The following is a 20,817-nucleotide window of genomic DNA, read 5'->3' as shown; positions in this document are numbered from 1 at the left end:
TAAAAGGGAAGAAGTTACTATAAAATGAAACGGATGGCACAGAATCGAGTAGAATGGAGGGCGGCCATGTGAAAACCTGCCTTTGGGCAGAACACTTATTATTACAGTAACTAATGTACACACACCACTGACGACGAAAATTCAAATCTCATCTGTTTGCCATAGAGGCAGAAATACTCTAATAATAATGAAGTAAAAGGATTAATCTTTTTTTCCTTAATGAATATATTTAATTTACAACCCTCCTTGGGATGAAGAAGTCTATGCTGTTATATAAAGAATAAAAGTTTTTGTTTGTTCGGATTAACAAAAAAACTACTCGATCAATCGCAACCAGATTTAAAAATAGTCATTATCTCTTTACCTCCAATGAGGTTAAAGTTTTTAATATTTTAACCTTCGACGGAGCTAGTTCTTCGGTCTGTGCTTAAAACCTTCCGTGGTATAATACGAATGTATCCTAAAAATTTGAAAGCAAAATCGATTGATTCTTCGAGATTTTTGAGATGAAATATATCTAAAAAAAACCTTCTCAGTTATGCCAACAAACGTGAGTAAAAATTTGGTTGCGATTGTCGAGCTTTTTTTTTTGTTTATCCCGAACAAACAAAACCCTCGTGTTCTTTATATAATAGTATACATTTTATTTAACGTAAATTCAACTCTATTATTTTTATAATATTATTCATTAGATTGATTCGAATCATTCAGTTTAAACCCAGCTCATACAGTGATAGAGACTCACAATTCAATAATTCAATTTATTAATGTTTGTGCTTCAACCGGCAAATCTCCACTACTCATACAATTATGTTTTTTTCGAGAGTTCTTTCAAGATGAAATATATTTAAAATCCTTCTCAGTTATGCCAAGAAACACGGGTAAAAATTTGATTGCGATTTATCGAGTAATTTTGTTGTTTTTTTTATTATCCCGAACAAACAAAAACCCTTTTTGTCTTTGTATAATAGTACATATTAGATACAATTTTTAGCTTTTTATTGTGATCAAAAATACATCTGTTCTACATCATTTGTTCTAATCGACTGATAAACAGTTGAGATGAAAGGTTGGATCGCAAAAATTACTTAGCCTAACAATTTTGTGCCTATTCTGTTATTACTAACAGTAGAAATCATAATATTTATTACTTAGCGAAAGAAATGAAAACAGGAAGGACTTTTTTATTTTTGATGTAATTTTTTATTTTGATGTACACACTCTGTATATAAATCATTACCTGGATTTATCTCCATGATTATTTTACTATTTTGTACAGAAACGTTCTTGTGGTTCCATTATAACATATTCTACAATGTATTTTAAAACAGAGATTTTTTTACATCGTTCACTTACGTAAGTGATTTTATTTTTCCTAATGCGTAGGTTGCAATTCCCCCCACGGACCGATGATATGTACACGTAAATGAGGTATAGTTTTTTACAAACTCAGGTCGACCGTTTCTGAGACGTTTGATTATCTGAACCCCCGACCACAGAATCATATAAATTGTCATTTATGTCCCCGCTTCTGAATTGTGAATTATTATGTATTTAAACAATTAATATGAACTTAAATCGTATTTATAATTAATCGTGTATTCTGTGTAGTGTGATCTGATCGTGGTTTTACTACGGTTCCTTTGATCCATCCAGGTAAATGCTGGGATAGTTCCTTCTTTTTTATTTATTCACGGAGTAGTATGGCTAGATGCCATACACTGACGTGTTTTCTATAATGTATTATTATGTATCGGGTCAAAATAAAAGATCTATTTATTATTGACAGGTCGCCAGACGATATCCGTAACGTATTTAATACGTTACATTCAGAAGAAATATTCAGATTATTCCCTTTCTGACCTCATAAATTCACAACAGAATTTATACCTCTGAATTTCAATAAATCTATTCCAGATATAAAATTAGCTGAATTTTTAACTGACAACTTCAGACGGATCAGTAATTTGGGTTTAAAAAAGTACCATATCTTTAACCATTTTCTTAAGCAAAAAATCGAAAGGAGTCAAATCATACGAACGCGGTGGCTGATCGATTATTCTAACCGTTCAGTCTATTTCAGATACTAATGATGTTCATTTTGTAGCTACGGTTTTAGTGAAACATGTATGGCTGAATATAACTTGGACTTTAGTGAAGTTAACATGCCGTGTATAATAGTATGTTGAGTTCAGTGAAAAAGTCTATGGAAACCACTTCAGTCTTATATTTTCTTACGGATTCTGGCACGAAATCCTTTTTATTCTTAAGATTTCTACATTGGGTTTTAGAGTGACTTCACCGATCGTTTTGTTCGTAATAATTTTCCGAGTAATTATAAATATTTAATAAATTTTCTGACATTTCATACATTTTATTTTCACGCATAATATGTATCTTGAAATCCTATTTTTAAGCACATTCCCACTTTTAAATATCGCTTCTTACATGCCATTTTATTTTCAACAAATTTTGATATATCCGGTATCAAGTGTACTACATAAACAAATTTTTTAATAGCTATTTAATGAAAATCTGTCCAGTTAAAGCGGGTACAAACATATATATATATATATACATATATATATATATATTATATATATGTGTGTGTGTGTGTAAAATATATACCTAGACAGCTCCAAGCACTTAACCCTCCTTTACTGGCCTTGGGTAAAATTTCATAAAATGAAATCTAGGTATTAGATAATTATTTTTAGAATTTTTACTTGCATTTTTTTATTGTAATGTAAATATTGTTTATTTTTATCGTCCGTTTAATATTTTAATCGGCCACAATAACGCTATAATATGATCGGTTAAAATTTTATTAAGGAATTTTTGAGATATAATCGTTAGTATTTTTCCCTTTTATTGAAAAGATTGCGTTCTTGTGATGCTATATTCTTATGAGAATCTGATATAATTTCTCGAATTTTTTCTCCGTTTTTCGAGTACTTTTAGATTTCTGGGCTACGTCGAATAGGATTTGATTTTCGGCAGGAATACAATTTTTTTGTAATTATTTTTCAAGAAGGTTTGATCGTAAATAACGCGTACTTTGAATCAATAGTTGCATAACAATAGATATGGATTTATATTTCATGTTATGTCTAAACTATTTAGCAACAGCTAATTTTCTTTTTCACATGAAATTCGGGAGTAATAAGAGTTTGTCCCTCAAACCATCTATATTAAACTTATGTAGGGTTATAAAAAGAAAGCTTTCTGTAATTAATTAATAACGTAGAGTTGTTTAAAGGTTGACTTGTATGTTGCAGTTCAAGTCTAAATAGAATGCCGCATCCCGTCGTTGAGATCAATTCACTCTTTTGTAGAACACATGCGCGATAAAACTGTCATAATATAAGTAGTTAACCAACAAAGTCGATGTTGTTTGATCAGGTTTATAAACACCTGTAATTTTATTATAATAAATATTTAGATTACTTCATAAATAATATAAATATGATGTCGAATGAAGAGTTAGGTGAAGGACCGACAATCGATTTTAAAGGTACTACTTTGCAAATAAATGATTCCGATAGCGATATGAAACTAAATCGTTCCGAAGACAATGTATTGTTTTCTTCGTCTGCATTAAATAAAAACGATACATCAGTATTGAATAATGATTCTAGAGGTATGCCTTTTAATTTACGATAATTTTTTTTTTTACTGTGATATGAAATGTTCCGTTTGCATAGATCTAATTGCCTGCCTGATAATGAACCCTTTAATTAAATAAGGTAAACGCGTAATATATTTTCAAGCCTGTTAACATTTTCTTTAAAGTATGAGAACTGTACTGTACATGGATTAAATTGTCAATTCCTTAGGCGGTATTTTCAATGACTTCGTAATTTTCCTTTTATTTATTTCTTTTCATTGTTAAATGTTGAATGTTTTTTTAATAAAAAGTTCATTTACTTTATAATTAAATAAAAATTATACAAATTGAATTTTTAAAACCATGATATGCCTTGTTTAAACATTTTTTTAAAGTTGTTTAACCAAACTGTGTATATAAAGGGGCAATAAAAACTTTATCTTCGTTTGTTTTTCTCTTAAGTTTTGAATTGTGCAATTTTGGTATGTCTTATCGGTGGGTCATGTATTATTGTGGGAAATTGTGTTTTATATTTTTACTACATGTAAAAAGTGCTTCTGCAGGTGTGTAGATAATAGTCGTAACTTTGATTTGTTTAGTAGCGTAAGTTACAGTAAATTTCTTCTTAAAATAAAGTGAATTGTAATAAAATTTTGAGAAATTATAAATATTTAACTAGGCAATAAAATTTGTGTCATTTAATGTTAATAATGTATGTTCTAAAAGAAAAAGTAAACATTAACAAGTCAGCAGCTGCATGCTTCTTTGCTTCTGCTAGCCTTTACCTTGATGTTACACTGTCTAGTGTCTTCTTTATCAAATAATAAATTTTCCACTGCTTTATAAGATACAAAAGAAAATATTTCTTTTTTTTAAACATGGTGAGTAAAATACAATGAGAGAGAATCAGTATGTGTATGAAGCACAGAAAAGATTAATAAAAACGATACATCAGTATTGAATAATGATTCTAGAGATATGCGTTTTAATTTACGATAATTTTTTTTTTTACTGTGATATGAAATGTTCCGTTTGCATAGATCTAATTGCCTGCCTGATAATGAACCCTTTAATTAAATAAGGTAAACGCGTAATATATTTTCAAGCCTGTTAACATTCTCTTTAAAGTATGACAACTGTGTAAGTTACATAATGTAAAAGTTTTACATTATATTTACTTTTTAATTAGTTACTTTCAGCAGCTGTAAACTTTTGTCAGTGCTCGTATATTTTTTTTCTAATATTTCTGAAATCTATTTTTTTAGAAACCTTTTTTTGGTTAACTTCATTGCATTACTGATGATGTCATTGTCAGCATCTTGTATTATTTCCTTTTCCATAAACCATTTCAAATGGAAAAAAAAACATAAATATCTGTTGGCATATTATAGTACTTGAAAGATAGCAGGTACTATAGAGCTTTTACATTGTGCAGAACTAGATAATTGCTAGTTAGATTTGTTACAACATTTTTGAATCCATGAACCGTTAGAGTTTTGCGAAGAGAACAGTGTTGTGCAAATTAGTGGAAGCATTGTACTTTAGAAGGACATTTCAGTTAATTCAATCACAATCCCCCTTGAAAGATATCATTGTTGATTATTTTATAAACAGCTGAGCTCACAGTTGTCATTTGTTATAATCAAGGGTAAAGATACTATGTTTTATAAAGTTTACTTTATAAAAATTTGTTTACTTTTTAAAAATTAGTGTATTGATTTTTAACTACTACTTGTTGTCAAATTTTTTATTTTGATCATTCAATATGCTATTTTTGAGGGATCTTACACCAAAAAATAAATAACTGAAATCATAACTTCCGTGAACATTCTTTAATGTCTTTATATCAAATTGAAGCTCAGTGTGAAAAGAGCTGAAAAGCTGTTGATTCTGTTATCCCCTGAAAAAATAGGTTTTTCTGTTGAGCCATGAAAAAAGGAAAGGTTTGGCAGAAAAAGAGATGATATCTTACCAGCTAGTTATGCAGTCATCCTTTAAATTTAGTTGTAAGGTTGAGAAAAACAAAGATATGTACTTCTAGAATATTTTTATTTTTATTTTTTTAAATTTAATATAAATTTAGAATTATATAAAGCCTAGAAAAAAAAGTTTAATAATTGAATTACTTAATTAAATAAATAAGTAATTTATTCTGATGATTACATAATAATTCATTATATAGTTCATGTCATGAACAGGTGGATGCTCTATTCTTTGGATAAAAAAAGGAACTTTCCTAAAAGTTAATCCTAAAACATCAAGTGTGATTTTCAAAGGAAAATGGCTGGCTTCATGATTCAATTGTGCAACAGATATTGCTTAAATGAGCTCAGAAAGCATGATGTCCATTGAAAAAAGCAACTCCTAACAGGAAATATTAAGAAAAAGAGACCATCCTTGGGCTAAGAAATATGTAAATTGAACTTTTTGAAGATTGGTCAAACCAATAGTGATTTTTTTTTGTATTTAATTGCAGAAAAAATGTCTACAATTTATTCAGATTGTAAATGAAAAGTCTGTTTCTCATGAAATACATTGTTCAGTCGGTGAAACACCCAGTAAAAAAATGTTTATGGAATGTTTTTCTCTTGAAGGATCTTATTGTGCTGTTCGTATCAAAGGAATGATGAATACAGAAAAAACAGTCATTTTGAAAAAAGAGTTATGCTTCTTGTAGATCTCATTTTTCTTAAGCGATAATAATATTTGTTAGACTGGCCAGGAAAATTACCCGATCAAAATCTATTCAAAAATTTATTGGGCATATTCAAGAAATAAAATGAAATATTCAGGAAATGAAGAAGCTAAACCAATGATGGCTAGCTTTTTTGAGAAGTGGGTCAAATTTTGTTTATTATTTTTTTTAATACTAGCCCATGGGTCACCAAGTCAGTGGCATCACTTGGAAAGAGGGGGGAGGGTGTGGTAAAAAGGGTACCAATAATATGGAAACACCGAAAATTTGTTAACAGAAAAACTTGAGAGTTGACACTTTTTTTGGTTCTCATTTTAAAATCGTCTAAAAAGGTTTTTGTTTCGATTTTGTTTTAAAAATTACTTAGTTACAGATATGTGTATGTATTATAAAGTTGATAGAATTATATTTAACGTAAAATTTGTTGTTGCTTATTTTCAGATAGTTTCTTAATATTAGGTTTGTATTCCATATTCATTAGTTTAGCGCATTTTCCAGTTAATTCATGTCCAGATTTATTTCTCCTCGTGGATTTTACAAAATTCTTTGAGGAAAACAATTTTTCACACAAATATGTGGACCCAAACATAGTTAAAAGAACATTATTGAGTTTCTTCATCAATATAAACTTGTTTGGTAAAGAATCCCAAACGTTTAATATAATATTTTCAGTTTTTACTGTGGGATCATTATTATCTGCACTACTTTCAGAAATATTTCCTTCTACTTAAGAAATCGATTTTTCAAATTTATTTTTCCACACTTTACTGCTTTAAAGTTCAGCCCCCTTTCTAAATCATGAATACCTAATTGCATGAATTCAGTTAACTCCTTTGTTTCGAATTCTGTTTTGTATATGTATAGAATAAAGTGAAATGTATTTTCCAAACTTTTAAATCGATTAAATCTCCTGAAAAGCTTGTTTTATTTCATGTATAATGATTAAACATTTTTTATTGCATTTTCTTGAATGGCAAGTGTTTTTTTGTAATCTAGGAAAATATTTCATGATTTTAATTTCCAAATCTTCAGTTAAGATGTCAATTTTCGTCATAAATGTTATATTTTCAAACATCATTAATACAATTTGTCAATTTCCCTGAAGGGTTTTAATCGGTTCACTGAAATGCTAAGTGTTGTCACAGAACATCATTTAATCGATCTATATTTGAAAATTTGTCATAAGTATTGTTTGTTTTTTTTTCATTCAAAAAGAGCTTTATTTCTTCTAATAAACTGACAAACCGATTAAGAAATTGACCACAACGGAGCCATCAAATGTTTTATGTCAAAATCCCAGAATATTGGCATTCAATTTCCTCTAATATTGTGCAAAGTCTAGTTTATTAAGATGTTTGCATTTATAAAGTCGGTGACTTTCATTACAACTGAAATTTCATTAGAAAATGTTTTTAAACCTTGCTTTGCACTTAGAACTTGCTGGCGTATTATACGATGAAATTCAATCAAAGAATGTCTAATATTTTGCTTAAGCTACTGAATGAAACCGATGTTTTTTCCCATCATACTGGGTGCACCGTCTGTTGTTACAGAAACAATTTTCTGTAGGTCAATATCCATTTCTTTAATGCATTATCAAATTCTTTAAAAAATCAAAACTGGTACACTTGCCTTCCAACATGATCAGTTTCATTAGCTCTTCTTTAGTTATATTACCAGATTTATATAGAGCAAAACCTGCTAGTTGTTTGTAACCATTTACATCATTACTCTCATCGAAAGCAGTTGAATATATTTCCGCATACTTTAAGTTATGTATTTGTGAAGTAATATGTCTTTGTAATTCTATTAGTTGATCTTTAATTTTATTGTGGCTTATTGGTAACTCATTTAAACGCTTTATAATCAAGCCTTTTTCTTTAAAATCTTCTAAAAAAGCAGCACTACATTCTAAAAACGCTTATTTTACAAACTCTCCTTCTGAAAGAGGTTTCCCATGGCAAACAATGCAGCGGGCTACTTGAAAATTAATACTATTAGAATACAGTAATTTTAGAAGAAATTTTTTATTAACGTTCTTGATTTATATACATATGTAGATGGGAAAATGTAATCATAAAAAAATAATAATAAAGTCGAATTATTAAACACTTCTAGACTCGTACGCCAAGGCACCGATTAGTTCAACATCCTGATACATCCCTGTTCCTCAATGCATGACAAGTTTATGACCGACTGTCATGAGTCATACATAGGTGCAGCGATACAGAAAGTCAGTTAGCCAATATACACTTGGAAATACTTTTTTTTTTATAAATTCGATATTTATACTTAATATTTAAACATTTTTGACTGTCTGTTTTCTCTTTTATGATATAAAAGATAAGTTTATAAAAATCAACATGCGGGTCACTAAAAAGCCTTCATGGGTCAGTGTCTGACCCGCAAATCACAGGTTCACCACCACTGAGCTAGATGGAAGAAGAAGATGATTTAAGTATGCTAACAGTATTTGGTTTCAGGGTGAAGTATTTAAAGATTAGTGTGTAAAACTAATTCAGCTTATCCTGAAAAAAGAGTAAAAGAGGTGATAAAGTGCAAAGATACGGACATATATCATACTAACAAGATTGTGTGGTGTATATAAGTAAAATATAAAAGTTTGTTAAAATTAAAAATGATTTCCATTAATTTGCACAACACTACTGTAAGTGAAAATTCGCACTGATTTTTCAGTCTCTGACAATTATTTCCTCAAAGATTTCCTTCTGTTACATAACTATTTGCTTTTTCAAGGAATTTATTATCTCTTGTAAAATCTGCAATTTTTATATTATTATTAAGCAAGATGAAAATTTTAAACTGCGGTGTTACACGCAAGAGTAAAATTTAGCTGTTGCTGCTGTTAAAGAAGAAAAAAATCTTAGCGTATTGTTATATCAATATTTCTGCCGATTTATAAAACAAAATTTTCCACGTTTTAAATTACTATTACTATTTTCTTGGTTTTAACATACCGATTTTAGGAATGTTTTGAGGTTACCTTTTATAATTATATTATTTTACATCTGCATTCACTAATTCGTCTTGTTTGGTTTTTTTCATTAGATGTCGGATGTAGCAGCGACAGTAGTACAGCTATAGTGCCTTGGTGGGGAGAAGGTGTAGAAGAATATTTTTCCAATAGAGCTGGTCTAATCGAACTGGCTGTTGAAGAATGTAGAAAATCAGTCGTTTCTGACGAAGATGGTGATTATATCGGTGCTTGGCTTTTAACAGAGTACGTTTCAAACGTCTATTAATTTTAAATTACTTATTTGTATATATGAGATCCTAATAACCGTTTGCTTAGAATCAGAAAAATTAATGTATTTGTCCAAAAGCAAAAATTTATTAAGTATATTAATATGCAGTATTGTGCGATTACCATTTGTTCTATTGCATGTTCTTTCTTCTACTATTTCTGTTCTACGTTAATCTTTTAATTATATATTTACTACATCGTTTATCCTCAGCGCTCTGTTTCATATATTTCAATCTTTGCCTTCTACAGTTAGTACATTTACGTCGTATTGCTTTATATTGTATTATTGAAAAAAAACTGTGTAGAATCATGAAGCAGGAACCAGCCCTTGGTTTTATTAAAATATAGTTGCGCATGAAGAATTCACTCTGATAAACTTTTCAGGAATCTCGGTAGGTAGCATCCAGTAATTCACGCGCTGTTATAAACACTTTTATCGCTTCAGCTAGTTATTGGCCTATCTCCTCTCTCATCATTTTCTAATGAATCCAACCGTCAATAGAACGAGCAAACCACTTAAACACACGTGAACAAGACATCGCTTAATCGCCATGCGCTTGTTTTATCATTTCAAACGTTTCTGTAACGCTTATTTTTCAAGCAAAAAACAAAATTTTATGTTTATATGTTTTTCTTTTTTTTTAAATCCAACAATAGACGTAAAAATATCTTAAAAAACGGATATACAAAACAAATCGCTAACACAAGCCGATCGAGCTTCGGTTATGTTGTTCATTACTCTTCTCTCAACAAGTAACGACCACAGTCACAAGATTACACCGCCAGTTCCATTTTTGAAACCTTAGTCCAGAACATTTTGTACAGACCGTGTACAACGTTTAACTATATCGCGATAAGTTTGACCTGCATGCAGGTTATTAGGTATTTAAAAAAGGGGACAAGATGTTATACGGTAATTATGTCGGTATTACATTACCGCATCAGAAGGAAGACAGAGAGGGTGTTGGTAAAGGAGCAGATGAGATTCAGATACGGTAGATCTACTGCGTATGCAATATTTGCGCCGAGACAATCGAGTAAGAAGAAGCGGGATTATAATAAGAAATTAATAGGGATTCTTGGACATAGTAAAGGCATACGATAACACGAATAGGGAAGTTGTGCGGTAGGTGCTAGAAGAAGGAAATGTAGATAAAGCAGACATCCGGACGGTTTAAGTTACGCATGAGGGGAGCAAGAGTTGCATCAGGACAAGGCTGGAAAGGTCAGATCGATTTGAGATAGAGAATGAATTGAGACGAGGAAGGAACTAACTTTTATAATAATTTTTTTTTTATTCTTTAAGAAAGTTAAAAAGGAAATAACAGAAGGAACGAGCAACTTGTTATTTGCAGATGACCTAGTTATAAAAGAGATGTCGAGTATGCGATAAATCGGTGGAAATGCGGTATGCATTTTATCGTTGAGCAAAGTAAAACGGTTGCGCAAGAGAAAGGGAAATTCAATGTACGTATTATGAACGGTAGAAAAATAAAAATGGTAAAAGAGGTTACTTAACTGGAAAAAGTTTTCCTAAGGGTGGGAGAACGGTTAAAGAAATAAGTACAAGAATACAGTAGGCGCGGGATTTTATCGGCGTAAGAAGTCTGATTTGTAACAAGGAGGTACCTTTGCGGTGTAAAGCGTACTTTGTGCCGATTCTTACCTGCACTGTAGAAAGATGGAGGATTGAATACAGGCAAGTGAAATGATATCTGGAGAAGCACGCTAGGGAAGACAAGAAGGGAGTGGATAAAGAGCGGTATGATAAGAGATGAACCGATATCTAAAAGCCTTGTCGAGTCGATCGGAAGATCAAAATTCAGGTGATTTGGACATATTAAAAGGACGGATGAGGAAAGATTACCGAATAGGGTAACGCATGCAGAGGAAACAGATAGTAGATGAAGATGAAACCGATAAATACTGTGTTGGAGGATGTGCGTCAGAGAGGGGATGCGGTGAGAATAACGGAAGAGAGATTATTCACGGATCGAGGCAAGTAGAGAAATTTTGTAGAAGGCCTTAACTGAGAATATTTGGATTAAAAGGAGTTGAAAATTACGATGACGAAAAAAGGAACGGAGAAATATACCGTTGAAGTATGGAAATGATGTTTTTTTTATAGACAAAATGTCGTCACCGATATGGACATTTAGCGATACGATATTTACTACTTTTTATTTTTAAATTATAAAAATATATTTTAATACTCTACTCTCATTACTGCTTACTACTATCCAGTCGTAACAGGTTATCTATCTGGCATTCAAACCGTTAAATCGGAAAACTTATTAATTAACATTGTTATATATTGTAATTATTCCTATGAGCCTAGCCTAATGCCATCTGACAATTAACGCAATTTTTTCACGTACGTTTTCTTTTTATGTAAAACGGCATGCGATTTAATGAAATATTATTTTAATTTTGTTTTTAATTTTTAGGATTAGCAGCTGGGATAACGAGAAGGAACGCCTCATTGTTTTAACAACTTCAACGGTTATAACAATAAAATACGATTTTATCGCTTTAAAATTATTAGATCATTGTAAGGTGTTGTTATCAGATATCGACACTGTCATTGTCGGTGGTCTCGTGTATCCGAATAATTCTTTAATTCCGTAAGTATCAAACAGTTAAATATTTTACTTCAAAATTTATTTATTATTATATTAAAATAACGTTTTTGTAATTACGTAATACCGACTTGCTACCCTTTGCTACCCTCGCTACCCTTTAATAAGGGTAATAAAAGGGTTTAATAAACCCTTTTGTAAGGGTAGTAATAATAATAATAAAGGTCTTCCTTTTGCGGGACTGCGGTCCCGCAGTCGCTTTTGCAATCGAAGGGCCCGTGTTCACCCGGCTGTTTGCGGTGAAAGGCCGCCCGGGCAGAAAAGATACAAAAGGCAGAGGAATCGAAAATACAAGCGGAGCATAATAGGCGATGCAGGCTAATGCGGAGAGAAACGAGGCAAAAGGAGAAGGAGGAAAGAGAAGCGAAAGAAAAGGAGGAGAAATGCGCACAGGGTCCTGATGTAGATTCAGACGTAGAATTAATGGACCGACCGTTCGGTCGTACAACAAGCCGATCGACAGGTCGTATCGCCGTTGAAAACCAGAAAGGTTAAAGTAGCAGCCGTTAAAAATCTAGAAGAGCGATTGTCGTCGTGGTGACAGAGGTGATCGGAATGTAAAATGCTCTCCGTAATGAGGTTGAGAAGTAGAACGTTACAGAGAGGAGTGCGATATGTATAACGACGATTTTAACAGCCGAACGTGTTGATAGACTACAGGGATACATAGAGAGTTTCAGAGCCGGTACGGGACAGCAACAGATGACTGAAACGATACCGACAAAGAGGACGGTAGTAGAAGTCGTGAAGGCTCAGAGACAAAGGGTGAGATGGTGAAGAGCCTGGAAGCCGGGAAAAAAGGACCGAGGATAGTTGGCGTTTAGGATGTACGAATCGTGGCTAAAGAATCAGAAATAATGAAGCGATAAATAAATATCCCCTCACGACTGTCACCCCAAAGGTCTTCAGGTCACGGTTAACTGTATACGACGTTACACGACGTATCGTCGAGGAAAGGTTTGTCGATGCGGTAAGAGTTTAAAATACAGATAAGTCTGTGAAAGAATTCCGGGCTAGCCGCAGAGAATGTAATTCGGTGCAATGCGAGAAGAGATTGTGTTGTGAACAAAATTCCTAGAAAACGGTTCGGTCGCGTAAAATTAAAGATTATTTAAACGTCGGTCGATGTTTTCGTCGTCAGAGCCTCGGCTACGTAGCCGGGGTTTGCAAGGAGAAGGAATTTTTTCCTTCTGCGGCAAGGACGGGCATCTGGCGAAGGATTATCAGGGTAGAAAGGACAGGGATCCCCCTACCTGCATAAACTGCTTTCGAGCCCCGAAGCTGGCGAATCGCGATTAGCAGTTGCGACGAATGTCCCGCATACAGACGCGGTCGAGAACTTTTGAGCAGCAGAATAAGTTTGTAGGCGGTTAGTAATAGGGTTAAATGTTTTCCTGAATTTCAGGTTGTCGACTTATCCGTTTAGTTTTCGGTTTTACGTTTTACTTTATTTTTGATGTTTTGTTTATTCTGCTATATTTGTTATTTTTATTTTGTTTCGCGTAAGTTTTTACCGATAGGAGTCGGTATAGATTTTGTATGTTGTTTATTCTTGTTTTGGTCGGTTTAATTTTGCGTTTACGGTTGTCACATGTTTATTGTAGTTTTATATTTGTAGGTATTTTGTTAGTTTTTATGCGATTTGTTTAGTTTATGTTTACGACTGTCCACACTTGTTGTTTTAAGTTTAGGTTTTGTTTATTAAGGTTAATAGGTTTATTTTTTTAGGGTAGTTTTATTATTAGTTTTTATTTTGCGCTCTTGAGGCATTATTTTGGTTCGGTGTTTATCGTTCCTTATTCGGTTACCGTTTTGTATTACGGATAGTTTAGTTTTTATTTAGTTTGTCAAAAAAATCTTGAAAACGTTTACTTCGTATAATTTTTCATTTTTTGCATCGATTTATTTCATCCGATATACGTAATAAAAGTTATTAATAATAAAAATTGTCGGCTAGCTTTACAGTGCGCAAGCGTTGTGCAGGATAATCGTCTGCAATAACTCGATCGTTTTTTAACGGATTTTTACAAACGAGGTGTCATTTTCAAAATAAAACGCTTAAAACATTTCGTCGTAAGTAAAAATTTTATCGTACAAGTAATTACAAATATATTGAAAATTAAATAATTAAGGCGGTTGCCGATTTGACATTTTTGAGGTGACGTTTTCAAAACGTTTTTACGTTGCCGGTCGTAGATTTGCCAAATTTAATTAAAGCGGGTTTACCCGTCGCCGAGAAATAACTTTTTTCTTGAAAATCAAAAAACGGCATCCGGAAGGAAAACAAAGATATGAACTTTTTGCTCGCCTTGGTGTCCCGAATCGGTACCTGAAGTTCGGGGAATACGTCCCGGAATACTCGGTATTTTGCAAATATTATGTAAAAAAAGTATTAATATCTAAAAACCGAACGTTTGAAATAAAATTCTGTCAGGGGCAAAACCGTGCAAGTCGTACTAAAATTGTTAATTGAAATTTAATTAATATTTTTCAGTCGTCGGGGGTTTATTTTTTCCTATGAATTTCTACAATTTCGGTAAAAATACACCGATATCTCGCATAAATTTACTAATAATTCTAACTAAAAATTACAATACCGTTTGAAAAATGAATCGTCGATAAACATTTATCGACGATATATTTAAATAAGTATGTATTTACAGCCTACGTAAATATTCGATGACCTACATTAATGTTAGTAGATAAATTTACGGCGGTTGTCTCCGTATAACAATGAAGCGTTGTAATAATCTATATTGCGTAAATTATAGCCCAGAAATTTAAAATTAGATCTTGCACGTCTAAAAAACGACGGTAACTTTTTTATCGCGGTAGAAGATTTATCGGATTAAAACCGGTTCGATTTCTAAAAGGCAAGGTACAAGAATGATATTCCGTTCCTCCGATTAAAATTTTAAGAAAATATATACTTAAATATGAGGAAAAATTATTTGCGATCTATACCGGATCAAAGTAGCGGTTAAAACAGAAAATAGAGAAAAGCGTTCTACTATTCAGAAAGGAGTAGTGCAAGGATGTAGTCTGACCCCTTGATTTACGTAGAAGCTCCGCAGGAATTTAAGGAAAAGTTCGGAGTAGTAGTTATCACCGATTACATCTTGTTTTGCAAAAATCCAAGACGCGTTAGAATAAATGCCGAGCGGCAGATAATTATCGCCAGGAAGGCGATTCATTCTGAAAATAAATAATCGTAAAACAAATATAACGAAGAAGGACAACGAGGAGTTCAATACGTCGTGCGATCCACGCTCGTACGTTTGTTGTTACAGGAGAGATATTTTGCTGAAATTACTAGATCGGGTCAAAACGGATAGCTCGCACGAGTTGTCGGCTCTTTTTATAGCGGAAGTACGACGTACGTTTATCGCGTAACATTATTTAATCGTCCTGTCGTATTCTGAATGCCAGAACATTTTTACGGCTTTTTTTCCGACAACGCCGTACCAAATAAATCTGCTATTTTTTAGATCTTGTCAAACGGGAAGCGTAGCCGATCGTAGGTTTTATACGACACACGACGGCAGTCTGCACGAAATTCGTCGGTCGGTCTTACGTTCTTCAGGAATATCGCTCGGTAAACTTTCTGGAGATACTGGACGCTCGTGTCGAGTTGTGCGCTCGAATAGTACAAAAACTCGGAAATTTTACATCGACAGACGACTTCAACGGCGTAGATAGTTTAACCGTTTCGTTCGAGGTAGTACGCGTGTTTCGGATGAATTTTTAAGTAATACCGATTAAAAATATTCGAACAAACCTTGAATTTTCTGTCCGCGTTCCGACGGACAAATAGTTATTTTTACTTCCTTGTACGAAGCGAAGTAAGTATTGCGATCGTGAAAAATTTCAGGTTTAAGATTTCAACGGAAATATTCATTTTGACTAGTTTCGGCGTGATATCTGTACGTAAATATGTATCTCGCGTAACTCGAAAACGATTACCCGTAAGATGTCGAAATTTTGGATTTAGGACTGTTGTCCTAACATTTACTTGTGCGCCTCCCCTTTTGGCCGCGATCGAATAAACCAGGACCGTGCAAAAAAGTCCAAAATCCAAACGAAATTGGATTTTGGACGTTTTTTAACCGCAGTAATAAGCCCTTATCGAGAACTTTTCGACGAAGCATAAGCGGTACTTATTTTCATCGGTTCCAGAGTTATAGCCTAATAAAATTTTAATTAATGAAATAGTCGGATCGTATCAGGGGAAGCACATCGGTTCGAATCAGACTTCATCTGTTTTTTTTTAAATTTATTTTTAATTTAATTATAATGATTTATTAATAATTATTAACTTCTGCGATTGTAAAAAAAAATTTACAATAAATAACAATTCGCTAATAACGATAAAAAATGAAAAAATATCACAAGTTATTAACGAAATAAAATTATTTGTACTTTTGTTTTTAAAAATGCGTTTATGCAATTTAATAGGCGTACAAGTAAGTCGTGCGGTGTCCACATATGATTTGGTGAAACATCTGATTATTCGTTTTTGTTATCATTTTATTGACGGTTATATCGTAATAATTAAAAAAAAAATCGTATTAGATACATATAAGACGTACATTTATTTAAATAGTAATAAAGGGACTTTTACTCTATTCTAATATGTCATATAAAATTGTCGAATTAATAATCGTATAGATATTTGACGTTAATAAAAACTAATATTTCAGCAGTCGTTTAATCGTCCGCTTTATTAAAAAAGTGGAGGATCGTATCTCAATTTCAAACGAAATAAGCTTAAACGAAGCGCAGCAAAAAATGCGTATATGTAATTTAATAGGCGTACAAGGAAGTCGTGCGGTGTCCGCATCAGATTTTTTATTTTAGTCTCTTCAGTTATCGACCTTAACGTTATTTCTTTTGTCTATTTTTTACTTTTTATTATATTTTCTGTGACGAAGCTCCGATCAAAGTTTTCCCCGGTTTTTCGTTCGATTTAATTCTTTTTTCTGTGAATCGGTTACGTATGAAACGATTCGTATTGCAGATGCCGTATGTGCCGCTGTTAGAATTAAAAACGGTTACCGTTTTCAAAAACACTAGATAAGATTTTTTAAAAACTTTAAACAACAGAAATATCTTTTTTTTTATTAAAAATTAAGTTACCGGTAAAGTACGGGATACTTTTTATCGGTGGTAAACGGTTTTCTTCAAGATAATAAATTTAAAACCGTATAAATTATCAGACGTATAATAAGAAGCGACTTGTAATAGATAAGTTTTATCTTTTGTAGGCGGTGATCGTATAATAATTCCGACGTTTCTCTCTTTCTTTTTTTTAATAAAAAAATTAAGAAAAATCAGTTAGGTCGTAGGGTGATTTTATCGTTCAAGAATAAGTTGTTACATTGTAAACTGTACGCCAACGCCGAGAGCGACATTGTTGCAATAATCGATAACCGAGATAGTTGTGTAATTAGTACTTTTACGCGTTATTTTCTAACAGAAGGAAGGTTTTTTTGACCCTTGCGCTGTTTTCCTAATCGTTTATTTTTATGTTATTTAGACATCGTATGTCGTAACGATATGAAATTAAATAAATGACGCGTAACGTTTTTGTTCGTTACGAAATTTAATCGTAAATTAAATAATAGAATTTATTTTATTAAGAAAATAAATCTTTATTTTACGCTGCAGATAAACAGAAAAATTGACGGTTTTGTCGATCGACAATGTTACTTTTGTGTAATTAATTATAACCGTTTTTAAGATTAATTATAACCGTTGTAATTGTTATACAGAATGCGGCGTAAAATTCCGGCAGTTTTAAAATTACCGAACGTATATAAAAATTTACTTTTCTGATACGACGCTATTTTTCGGTTACGCAAAGATACGAAAACAAAATCGAATTTTAAAATTATATCGTCCAAACGATATCCGTTTTTCACCGAGCGCTCTTTAAGTCTTTCACTTAAGCCCTGGAGGACAACCTGACGTCATTTACATTACCGGATTATAGCCTCTTTAAGTTAATATAAATTGCGGGCGTTTATTCGCACGTCCTCTGAATTAAAGATAAACCCGAAGGAAAAAAATTATATTTGCCGAAAGAATTTTCTGTTACAGATAATAATCCGTTGTAGCGGTAGCCGTCAGGACGGTCGCTTTATGTTGTCGTTACCGAAATCGATGTTGAAGTTCTGGCGTTAGGAAATACGAAGCGTGGAGATTTAAGGGGCTAGTTTCCGACGCTCGCCTGACGCGCTCGATGTTACCCGACATACTGGCCGATATCGATCTCGCTGTCGGGCTACTTTTTAAAGCTCTGAAATTGTGGAACCGGGCTCGGATATTAACACTATTCTCGGCGTTTGATTCTCACTCCATCGCACTAAAACGGTCCCATTCCTTTCCCCCTCCGCTCATAACTCTGTCGATGCTGTACGGGTACGGTGCACAGTTCGGCCTTTACAAGAGCTATGAGATTTATTTAATAATAGACTGGCAAACGGAGTACCGATAAGTAAATCGACTGCGATCCAGATTCGAAGAAACCGGTACCGTAAAGCATCGTCCTCGCACCGGTAGCCCGAGAAAACGGTGTCACAACCGTTGACGAGTCCTTTTCGATTCGGAAAGCTGTCGTTCGACATGGCAACGGTTACTTTTCGGTTCAAAAATTTCTTAAAAGAAATAAATTTAACCCTTACAAGCAGCTACATCTGGTACAAGAACTTTCGGAAGATGATTTTGACCGACCGTCGAGTCGAGTATCGTGATATAATGCAATAATTAGACGTAGACGCAAATTTTCCTAATCGAATATATTTATTGATGAAGCGACTTTTATGTTAAACTGCGATGCGAATAAGCAAAACTATCGATATTGGAGCGATATGACCCCAGATTGATGTCGGAAGCTTATACGCAGCACGCTCAGGTCAACGTTGGGGCGGGAATCGCCGTCATTAAATTACAGGCCCTTTTATTTTACACGACACTCTTACAGGAGGTGCTTACTGCAGCTTGTTAGCCGATAGGATTTTACCGAATATCCTAGAAAATGTCGGATAAGAATTAAATAATAACATACGGTTTCAGCAAAACGCGGAGAAACCTCTTTTTTTAAATTTAACGATAAGCAATCGTTTATCAAATTAACAAAGGTCGTAGAGGAGCCGTAGAATGGCTTGCCAGGTCCCCGGACGTAACTCTTACCGGATTACTTTTTTCCAAGTCCCCGAAACGTAACGTTTACAAAACAAAACCCGCTGGCAGTGACGTATCGAAAAGAAGAATAATCGACGAATCTCGTCTTGTACCACCAGACACGTTGCAAGTTATAAACGGATATTACTTGAGGGTAGCACACTGTCAACCTGTAAAGGGGAAGCGTTTTGAATATTTATTACACGCTGTGCTTACAAAATTTACTTCGTTAGTAATTTACGATCGAAAACGTGTAATTAAATTTTTTAAATAAATAATATCGGTCGATACGGTCGTTTAACGATAAAAGGATAGCGTTCTGTGTTGTTAATTATCTGTTATTGTTTACCGTAATCGATGTTATAGCGCCGTTTAAAGTTTGTTATTTGTATCGATTACGAAGTTAAATGTAATCGTTCGTGTAGCGCGTTTCACCTCGTTTTAATGTTAACACGATTATTTTTCCATCGTCGCAACTTTGAACGCTTACGGTTCTATAACGAAGGCGTTAACACCTAAACGGGTTTCATCGTCGTTTTTCTTGTAAAATCGCGTGTCGTATGTGCACCTTCCTCTTTAAAAAGTTAAGTTTGATCCAAGATTGCGGACAAAAATTAAAAACAGATTTTTAATATAGATTTCCGACTATATATAAATCGTTTTCTTTCTACCTCTAAATACCTTTCCCGTTAAAGCCCATCAAGGCTAGGAACGGGGGAGCGGTGTGGCGACGAACCTCACCAGGCGGATGTCTTCTCCTACGGGGTCGGGATGCCTCTAAATACCTCTCTGATATACAGTATGAAGCTGTTTGCGCGGTAAGTCTGTACTCAGATAAGTGAACAAAGTAGCAGGTTATTAACGAAGTACGACGACCCTAAAAATTCAATTTTAAAATTTCACTATAACGCTTTAAAAATAAATGAACGACTGATAAATTCGAAAAAAAATTTTTTCCGGCGCAGGGCATTTATCGTGGACTTTGTAAATGTCGTGTGACGCGAAACATTACTTCATATTGTGCAATCTCTTGTACCGATAATTTTAATGAAAGTACCAAAATATTCGTTACAAACAAATTATATTAACAAATCGGCATAATATTGTAATTCGATCGCGATTTATTTTAATTTGCTTGTCGATGTGAACTCCTCGTCATCCATCAGGAAAACTAATATAAAAGCCGAGTTAAGATTTATAAAAACGTTTTAATTAAATCGCCGATTAACGATCCCCTGTGTATTTCATAACCCCTACGTAATATTCTTAATCGTCCCCTTTAAAATATTTGCAATTTCATACGCTTTCTTCTGGTCTCATCGCCGGCACTGTATCCTTCCTCGTAAAGTGAACGTAACTCCTTATCTCCCTGGGTGCACACGAGCAGATATGAACGCTGTTTTCCTATGCAGCCGTAAAAAAAATTCTA

At 33.3% G+C, this 20,817-nt stretch overlaps 1 protein-coding gene across 2 annotated transcripts in view; it reads left to right on the top strand.

The window, feature by feature from the left end:
• The first annotated feature begins 3,356 nt into the window (after positions 1 to 3,356).
• The window catches only part of LOC142333672 (tumor protein p63-regulated gene 1-like protein), a 30,129-nt gene continuing 12,668 nt past the window's right edge, over positions 3,357 to 20,817 (top strand). The window contains exons 1-3 of one of the 2 annotated variants that reach the window (XM_075381084.1): positions 3,357 to 3,640; positions 9,372 to 9,543; positions 12,015 to 12,191. In XM_075381084.1, coding sequence (XP_075237199.1) covers positions 3,466 to 3,640; positions 9,372 to 9,543; positions 12,015 to 12,191 — 524 coding nt within the window. In that variant the 5' untranslated portion in view covers positions 3,357 to 3,465. The remainder of the gene's footprint in view (positions 3,641 to 9,371; positions 9,544 to 12,014; positions 12,192 to 20,817) is intronic. The other variant, XM_075381085.1, reaches the window with a different exon arrangement.

Source organism: Lycorma delicatula, chromosome 13 (genome assembly GCF_047948215.1).
Source record: "Lycorma delicatula isolate Av1 chromosome 13, ASM4794821v1, whole genome shotgun sequence".
Classification (NCBI taxonomy): Eukaryota; Metazoa; Arthropoda; class Insecta; order Hemiptera; family Fulgoridae; genus Lycorma; species Lycorma delicatula.
Note: the sequence above shows the minus strand (reverse complement) of the source record. Positions and strands in the feature narration are given on the sequence as shown.